At 40.2% G+C, this 9496-nt stretch overlaps 2 protein-coding genes across 2 annotated transcripts; one reads left to right on the top strand and one right to left on the bottom strand.

Moving 5' to 3' along the window:
- Positions 1 to 1027: 1027 nt before the first annotated feature.
- chrna10a (cholinergic receptor, nicotinic, alpha 10a) lies at positions 1028 to 5649 on the bottom strand. Its single transcript, XM_078242982.1, has 5 exons — positions 5589 to 5649; positions 3843 to 3988; positions 3513 to 3667; positions 2498 to 3030; positions 1028 to 1728 (listed from the first exon to the last, which is right to left on the bottom strand). Exons 1-5 carry the CDS (start codon positions 5647 to 5649, stop codon positions 1028 to 1030), a joined length of 1596 nt encoding a protein of 531 aa, XP_078099108.1.
- A 1083-nt stretch (positions 5650 to 6732) lies between these two features.
- On the top strand, positions 6733 to 8197 carry LOC144512300 (acyltransferase PGAP2-like). Its single transcript, XM_078242969.1, has 5 exons — positions 6733 to 6900; positions 6987 to 7236; positions 7575 to 7681; positions 7776 to 7884; positions 8067 to 8197. The coding sequence occupies exons 1-5, from the start codon at positions 6733 to 6735 to the stop codon at positions 8195 to 8197; spliced, it is 765 nt and encodes a 254-aa protein (XP_078099095.1).
- Positions 8198 to 9496: the final 1299 nt, after the last annotated feature.

The raw sequence follows: 9496 nt of genomic DNA, 5'->3' as shown, positions 1-9496 counted from the left end.
CGATGACTTAGACACAAAGAAATAAGTGTATAGAAACTAATTAACTAAACCATTTCCTTTATTTAAAATAAAAGCACAACACTGTGGAAATACCATCAGTAGAAATTTGTATTGATTAGCTAACAGACTTATATTTCTTGGCTGAGCTTAGTGACTTTCACACAAGATTGGGACAAAAGTTGGGGAACGCAAGTTGACAACAACAAAACCCATAAACAAGACGTTTATCAAATATCTAACTCTACTTATAATTAGGACTGCAGTAGGGTGGGTGATGACATGACCTCCAGAATAGACCATTTCTAAGACTTTAAGAAAAAGTGCTATATGAATGTTATTCAAATTATTGGATAAAGTGTAGTACTTAATGAAATCTGTACTAACCTGTAATAATATCTGTGTTATGTACACCAATTAACACTGTCCTGTAAGGACAATTCCGCAAAATGAACCTAGGGGTTAATAACATATGTGTACCGAGTCAAACGTTCTCTGGGACATGTTTTCATGCTAATCGAATGCGTCTCTAGCTTTAAACAAGTTACCCCAAACCGGTGGTTAGCTGCTAACGCTAGCTTTCGGGGCAGAGGGTAAATCGCTATTTCTATACCACTAACGAGGCTCATAATAGCACCACACTTCAACGGTAGCATAATGAGGGTCCCTACATGCAAACCGAAGCATTGACAACTTTGTAAGTGTACAGACAGTTTATTAAAAAGATAGATTATAAAGACAGTAGCGTTCATGTTTACATGCGGGAGCCATCTTGGAAAACAGTCATGAGCAGTCGAATCACAAACGCTGTCTTTGTGCTATGTTACTGGTTACTGGTTGCACGGCGTTCGTCGTAGCTAGCGTTAGCAGCTAACCACCGGTTTGCGGTAGCTTATTTAAAGCTAGAGACGCATTCGATCAGCATGAAAACATATCCCAGAGAACGTTCGACTCTGTACACATATGTCATTAACCTCTAGGTTCATTTTGCGCCAGAATTGTCCTTTAAGTCAACTTCTCAGATCTGCAGTTAGATGGCTTTTCCCATGATGAGAAGGCTCATTAAAAACACCATTATGAAAAATATCCACATGAAGAAGCGGTCTAAAACTTTTGCTACTTTCTTCCATTCCCCAGTCCTTTTCTGCGTTGCCCTCTGATCTCTGTAACAGTTGGCTATGTACTCAATGTTACGCAGCAGCTGCTTCTCGTTGCTTTGGCTGTTGCAGGAAACATCTCTGTCTTTTCTGTCTCCATCACTCACACCTCCCTTCCTGCATCTACCCTGACCCCCCAAATCTCCACAGTCCATGCTCATGAAAATGCCATTCTTCCAAGTGCTGTAGTTGTCGGTGGGGTTCTTCCCAATTGAGCCTATCGGGCTCATCATCTGATCCATGTCTTCCCTCTCCTCTGCAGTCATGGAGCCCACTGTCTCTTGTCCTCTCTCCATTTTGAAGACACAGTCCTCTCTGCCTTGTCCTATCTGACCATTCATGGTGCAGTTGATGTTCTTTACAAGAGGAGGCTCCTGTTTCTCCGGCTGTGGTGACAAGCAGTTCTCCCCGACTTCATAAACAAAGCACATTCTGGCCAGGTGCTGCAGAATGACTTTCTTGGCCCATTTGGGAACAGGTTTGGCATCCGGGCCACAGTGGTGTATGTTCATGATGAAGATGGTCAGGGCGGTGGAGGCAGTGATCATGGTCATTGTTGCAATGTAATACTTTCCTGTGGAAGAAAATAAGGAAATCAACATAACGTTTTAGAGCCCTTTCACACCTACTTAGTTTAGTCTGGATTTTCAGACTTTTCTGTTTGAGCTGAACCAAAATTACAGGTGTGAAACCTCACCACGGTCCAGACCAAAGGGATAAAATTTGGTTGGACAAAAAAAGGCAGTCTCAGTCCAGATCAAACTGAACCATGGTTCGGTTCGTTTCTATATCAAAATCATGTTTTGGATGGTTTGGACTCTCAGAGTTCCGGTTTTCCAGCATAAACAACGAGAGAAGATAATAAATAGCAGATTGTTTGCAGTCTTCTCTTCCTTTCCTGCCAGCGGCGATAAAGAGGTTGCACAACGACATTCATTTGGCGAACTTGAACTAGCCTCGAGTATAGTTGGTGCTGCAGGTAGTAATGCCATAATAATAACAATATAGTGGCAACTATATATGCATCTTTTTATATATTCTTGTCAAGGCCAAAGAGTATTATCTACCCGCCAAATTGACAACACGCTGACGTCAGACGCACATCCATTTACAACCCATCAATGTCAAGTATAGGAAGACGCAGCCCACATAGATGATGACGACAGGATGCAAGTATGTTATGTAAAGTTCTTCAGTTCGCTCGCATAATTGCAATGTAAAACCAAACCAAAACTAACCGAAACATGAACTTTGGTTCGGACCTCGGTGCGGACTTTCAGGTGTGAAAGGGCCCTTAATCATCACACATGTTTGGATTTGACCCCCTAGTTTATTGCCCTTACCAATAAGTGGCACATTCTCAGAGGGTGGCATGATCTCTGCAACCAACAGCTGAAAAACAGTGAGTGCCAGCATCACGGTGACACCCAAAGACACCTTCTCTCCAGAGTCAGCAGGCAGGTAGAAGCCCAGTGGTGCCAGGAAAGAGATCATCACACATGGTATGAGCAAGTTGAAGACGTAAAAGGAAGCTTTTCTCTTCAGTTTCAGTGTATAGGTCACGTCAGGGTAAGGGTCAGCACAGCAACCATACTGAATAATGTTCTTCTTAGCCGGCATTCCCATCACCTCCCACTCCACATTTTCCACCAGGTCAGCCAGGTCAGCGCTCTCCATGGCGTTCAGGATGTCCAGCTGGTTACCGTTGTAGGTCCAGGAGCCGTATGTAAACCTGCACTGCTGAGAATCAAAGGGGAAAAAGGACACATCCACTTTGCAGGAGCTCTTGGTGATAGCAGGGGAATCCCACATTATCTGGCCATCATGCCGGATCACCACATTGGTGTCCATGGAGCCAGTGAAATGGTCATCAGCACTGAAAAACAAATACAACTTAGAAACTGAGTTTAATAACAGGAGCAAATGAAAACCTTTAAAAAATAATTGAAGAGCAGCTGTAATGTCCTGGAGTAGATAGAGAAAACTTTAGAAAGAAACTTGATCAGGATGTAAAGGCACAAGTACACCAACTGAGGGAAGAGTCAACACATTTAAGAGAGTTGTACTCATCCCTCAGTGTTGTCTGCATTTTATATATTTTTCAATAAGTTACAATTTATCAGCATGTGGTTAGTGTTCCTTCCTCTTTGCTCTTTGTCATAAATGTGCTGACTCCAATTGTAATTGTAAAGTTTCAATATGTATAATACTGTTTTTCTTGTCATTACTTTAGTATAAAAAACAGACAAAGGGTCTGGACACTCCTACAAATAATGGCTTCGAGGAATGTTCAGCTTGTGTCTTTTATACTGACCAACAGGAGCCACACTGATTAACCCAATACCAGTCGGGACCTACTTGTTATATAGGACTATATCAGGTCTCCATACATAACTACTAGGTATTCGAATGGTATCGAGTCCATCGTAATCATCTTTATTCCATTTGAGGTGTGCATCAACCCACACTTGTCGTATCCATAAATATGCAGTCAAAATTTGGTTTCGTTCATCCTGTAAAACATTGAAAATTACAGAAAATGATTGACAACAACAGAAGACAAACAGATTTTGCAGGTAAAACCGAGATATGCTTAAATATAAAAATGGCATTATTGTGTGGGTATCTGCACAGATTCACTTAACACATACAATGTGGTGGTGACTTGTGTGCACTGTGGTGTTTTACCATGTCGATAATTTGTGACAGTGTAACCTGCAGGGTCACATTCAGTATGGTGTTTGTGTCCTCCACAGGCCTCAGGGCACTAGTGTAGTCAGTGAATAAGTCATGCAGGAGCTTCTGAGCGTATTTCCCCTGAGCACACCAACAGGCTAAGACAGGGAGAGAAACAATTGACACCCATATCACCCCAAGGCACCTGTTTTATTTCAGTTAATCATGCCACATTAAGTTTTCTTTATATTGTATTACTCAGGCAAAATTAAAGGTACACTAGGTATGAATTTCTCCCATCTAGTGGGGAAATTGTATTTGGCATTCAAACGAATAGTGCGCCTCGCTTTTTCAAATGTGTGTTGCATCTACGGTAGCCGTTATGTGTCACGTTGCCTTTTTAATTCCCTTTTTCGCTTTTTTGGCGACGAGGATTCCTTCTCCTGGCGCTCGGCATAAGCATGATCCTCCGTTATGAACTAAAGTGCAGTCCAGGCTTTGAAATTTGCCGGGGCAGTGACAAGCGCCTCTCACTGATCTCCTTCTCCGTTTCAGCTGGTTTCAGTCACGTGACGCTGACTCTGAACCAAAACGCGTTGTGGATTAGCTAGACAGGTAGGCTAGTGCTGTATGTCCCTCTCAGCGATTAGTTTTTCAAAATGGCGGCATGCGACATGGAAGCCTCCTTGGACTTGCGCATCCAGTGTAAATACAGATAAGAAATTCTTTGCTTACGATCAGATCAAGTCAGATCAATGGCAGAGGTAATTTTACACCAATGAGGACATATTTATGAATGAAGACATTGATTTTAGCTAATAAAATACTTACACTACACAGTGTACCTTTAAGTATTTTCTCTAAAGGACATTCTGATGTGATCATGGTTGATCAATCAATTATCCAGACGGTGACATTCGAAACAAATGCATGCAGTGGATGCTGAGGTGGTCAGATGTGAATAGAAAATGTGAATTCGTGACAGATGGTGATGGGGGACAACGAGGGATGTCCAGATAGTTTGCCCTACTATAAAGCTCTAGATAGGGATCAGGGAAATCTGCCATTAAGTACCAGCAGTGTTTCTGTGTTCAGACTGTTAATGTGGAGTTTAGCATGTGTTGAATATCAACACATTGATATGACAAACAACATATGAGTATCAAAATGAGCCTAAAAAGGGAGATTAAATCAAAACAGTAATACGAAAAATGATTCAACATGAGCAGTAAACGCCATCTTTAGATATACTTGTTCATGGGTATTTTTCATACCACTTCTACATTGATAATTCCAAGTTACCAAGAACTCTATGAGATGTTAGATTAGTTTTAAAATGGAAACAGTTCATATTTTAACTGGAGCTTTTTTTGCAGTGTCAACAATGGATTTTTGCTGGCCAGATGTTAACTCTGAAACGCTGTTTTAATAAAGCCCCTGAGCTAAATACAAAGAAGGTCTACGGGATTACGATGATAGCAAATCCCTGAACAAATGGCTCCAACTTTGTGGATTCTGGGTAACAGCTTGCGTGGAAAAGGGGTGGAAATCTGAGAGGAAATGGATGATCCACAAAATATTAAAATGACACTGACTACTGATTAAAATAAATAATATTATATTTGATGCAAATATTTTTGCTGGCACAGCGTGTTCTCATTGGAATTAACTGCAATAAACTGCAGACAATTTAAAAAAAAAACAACTGCGATTTAGATCACATGAGGTAAATTAAAAATAAAAGGAATGGAAACTTACTTTGCAAAATACTGACAAACAGAAGGAAGCGAAATAAAGTTTGCATTCTCCATCGTTTCATCTTGCTGAAACAAATTATCTCGACCCAAAGACCATTTGAGCTGCTGTGTGCCTAACACGTTTCATTCACTAAAAAGAAATCAGACTGAGGGCGAATGCAGCTGTTGGTGAACTGCACAGACCACCAAATGCCACGGACTATACTGGAGAAGAGAAGAGAAGAGAAGAGAAGAGAGGCGGGGCAGCAGCACATGTTAACCACATACAGTAGGCCCACACACAGCCCATCGGACTCACAAACGGCTAGTTGCGCACACGTACAGCACATCATGTCTCTGATAGGATATATTTTACAGTGTAAAAACAATCGGTCCTGTGTTCTGTTGCAGCACCACGCAGAGCTCCCATCATCGCCCCCCACTAACAATTACGCGATATTTTTTTGTTTTGTTTTAAACAGCCTGTTCTAACATTGTTAAGAGACACATTTTATACCCTACATTATTTAACATGTATGTGATCTGTGTATATTTTTTTGATAGGCTGCGCCGCGCAAACGTAGCAGCCTCAGCCCTCTCCTCCGCTCACTTTCTCTTCCGGGGGCTGATGTTTTTCACGCACTGTATTTTCCTCCTGCTTTCTGTCGCCCAAGAAGAAGGATGCTGCACTCATTCAAATGGAATTTAGTGGATGCAAAATTGTCACAGGAATGTAAGATGGCTGGATGATCCCCAGCCCGTTTCTAAAGGCAGCATCCTATCGGGAACATTCTGCTCCACCCTGCTGCCTGATATCATGAATGTTATTGTTATAGCGTCGTTATTGACAAGCCAAGTGCTTTAATTTTTTTGGTGGAAATTATTAGGAAACAGTAAACCAAGTGGAGGTGGGTTGATTTGGTTTTTCAGACTTTAGATGTTCAGTAAATGCATGTATATGTAACAAACTATGGTATCAAGATGTCCTAGAGCCTAATAATAGAGTGAATATTGACAGCATCTAACTGCATATATTTGTACTAATCTCCATAAATACCCTTATATGTAGCCTATTGTATTTCGAATTGGAGAAAGTTATTAATGCCACATGCATTTGCCTTTGCAAGATGTTTTTTAAATCATATGTTTTCACTGTTCAGACCAAGATGCTACAAGGCTCAAGTATCTTGGGGCATGAGAGGCCCCTGGTCATCAGAGTATCATTCCCCGCCTGTGTTGTGGCCACTGTGTGCCTACCACTGCTTGGCCTAATAACATGTGTCTTCATATCCTCCGTTTTTCATCATGAGGACTCTACTAGTACACATTGCCAGGTAATTTCCTTTTTTTGAAAACTGAACCAACCATGTTTTTCTTGATTCTTTTTAAGATATACTAAATCATTACTGTGTGTTTCCAGGTTCCTAACTACCTGCCATCTATCAGTGCCTCAATAAGCCTAAGTCCTGAGTGCCACATATGGCGGTTCTGTATTGGACTGCACTCGGCACCAAGGATCCTGGTGGCATTTACCTACTTCAAATTTTACAAAACACGTTTTTCCTCGAGGTGCCCTGAGAGTTCACTCTGTTGCTTCAACCTGGCCTTTTCTATTTGTGAAAACCTCGGCCTCTTGCTCCTCACATATGTATCATCCAGTGAAACATACTGTGAGTAACCCATAGTTTTTATTGGAGAGGTTTTATTTAAACCTCTGTTTTCCCTTTGAAAAATGACACGCTGTGAAGCTTTAATTTACCTCCTAAATTAACAGAGATCATGATTGATTTTTTGTGAAATGTTGGTGCATTTAAATTAGTATTAAAAGGGGAAATTAATGAATTGTAATTTCAGTTGTTTGAAGTATGATACAGAGTTAGGCCACTGTGAAAGGCCGGTTAATGCATTGAATCAAAGTTGAACTTTTATTTGGAAATTCATTATTACAATTACTGTGCTTTACTTTATACCAAATGTATCCCTCTCTTTGTATATTTTTGCTCCTTAGTTGTACATAAGGAAGGTTTTGTGCTCTTCATAGTCAGTTCCCTTATCCACATGCTGATAACCTGCCGTTTATGGAAGACTATTAAGAAGTATTCATTAAGTCCTGAGGTAAGGAATGCCAAATCAAACACTACAGACTGAAATCCATCATGTCAATTGCAGCATTTCATTTATATTCAGTATTCTTTTTTCTCCCTTAAAGGATGCCAAGTCTCACCATTGGAAAGTACGCTTCTTACTTCTCAACGTATCCTTCTGTGCTTTCGCCGTATTCTTTTATTGGAAACACAACATGTACTGTGAATCAGGGAGTAAGTATTCATTGAGTTTGATCATTACGTTCTAATCTGTGAGGGCCAATAACAGTGCTTCCTGGAGAATGATACTACATTCAAAAACTTGTCGGTCATGTGGACAGTAATGTAAAACTGTAGCTACAAAATACTGACCAAAACATATGTCTGTCATATATCCCTGTTTCTTCTTTTCACAGGTTACACATTATTTGCCCTGTTTGAGTATCTAGTGGTCTTCTCCAATATGGCCTTCCATCTCACAGCAGTGTGGGACTTTAAGAGCCGGGAGGTGATGGTCATCTCATCCTCCGAAGATAAAGACTTCTGACTAGAAACTCAAGGACTAAGTGCTAAATGTACAACCACTCAAACCCCTGATGTTAACAGCCTTGATCCTGCACAAGGGGAAGAGTCGGGTGAAGGCCTTTTCCATATTTCCATGATGACGACTCTGAAGTCCTTAGAGGGTGTAGATGTCAGACAAGTTTGAACAAAAGCTATACACATGTGCTACTGATACACAATGAGCTATGAGTGCATTTTTGTGCCTCATTGTCTCATTCATCAATGGCTTCAGCTACATACAGTACACTATTTTATGTAATGTGAAATTTCAACTCTTGTACAATGCACAAAATAATGTGTGGTCGTACTGTATTTGCAAAAGTAAAGTGACAGTCCTTCAAATATGCTTAGCCTTTATTTAAAAAAATGCAAAAAGGGTATATGGTTATCAATTTAGGGAATGAAATAGTGGAAAGCAGGGTGTTCATGTGGCCTTTCCTTCACAGCATTCACAACTTTGAAACTGTCAACACAGAAACTATAGCTTGTGACACAGTGAAGCTAATTCACACCATTCCCAAAAACATTTTCCACCCAGGGCCACTCTACCATCATTCTTCAAATGCAGTGTTAAGACATCTGTTGCTAAAAGACTTTAATATTAGCCATACTTATATTTCAATTTTCATTTTCATTTATATTTCAACAATATCTACGCTTTTAATAATTGTTTGATTGTTAGCTGTTGAAATGTATGCACCGGTTATTAAATGTGAATATTCTGTACTACATGTGACCTCAGTGCTCATTGTTAATCTGCTGCAGGATCACACATCGCTTACCTAACTGTGACCCAAACGTTAATGCTGCTGGATAAAAACCTAGTGGCCATGTACAAAGGCATATCACTTTCATGTTTTTTTTTTTTTAGTAGTTCTAACAGCACTTAAGCATCTTATGTTATTTTATGCACCACTATGCAATATCTCCATCTTTATAGAATAGTAAGGTAAGTGTACTTTAAATATAATGTTTAGATATAAGTGTATGCTATACACCATAACACATTTTCAAAGCTCTGAAGCTTCCTGTTAAATCCGACCATGATGATGCAAGTACTGGCCAAGCATGAGCAAGACGTTTCATTTGGCCTGCAAGACCATAAATCATATTCATTTACAACAACAGAACCCAGAAAACAGTCGCCTATTGTTACTTACTATTGTCCCACTTGTACATTACATTTGTTTAGGTCAATTAGGCTAATTATTGGAAATGTCCTCCAACATACAGTAGAGAATAATGTAAAGGCAGACATGTGATATGGTGGTAAAGTGTGACA

Source organism: Sander vitreus, chromosome 3 (assembly GCF_031162955.1).
Source record: "Sander vitreus isolate 19-12246 chromosome 3, sanVit1, whole genome shotgun sequence".
In the NCBI taxonomy this organism is placed as follows: domain Eukaryota; kingdom Metazoa; phylum Chordata; class Actinopteri; order Perciformes; family Percidae; genus Sander; species Sander vitreus.
The sequence above is the reverse complement of the archived record's forward strand: the minus strand, read 5'-3'. Positions and strand labels throughout refer to the sequence as shown.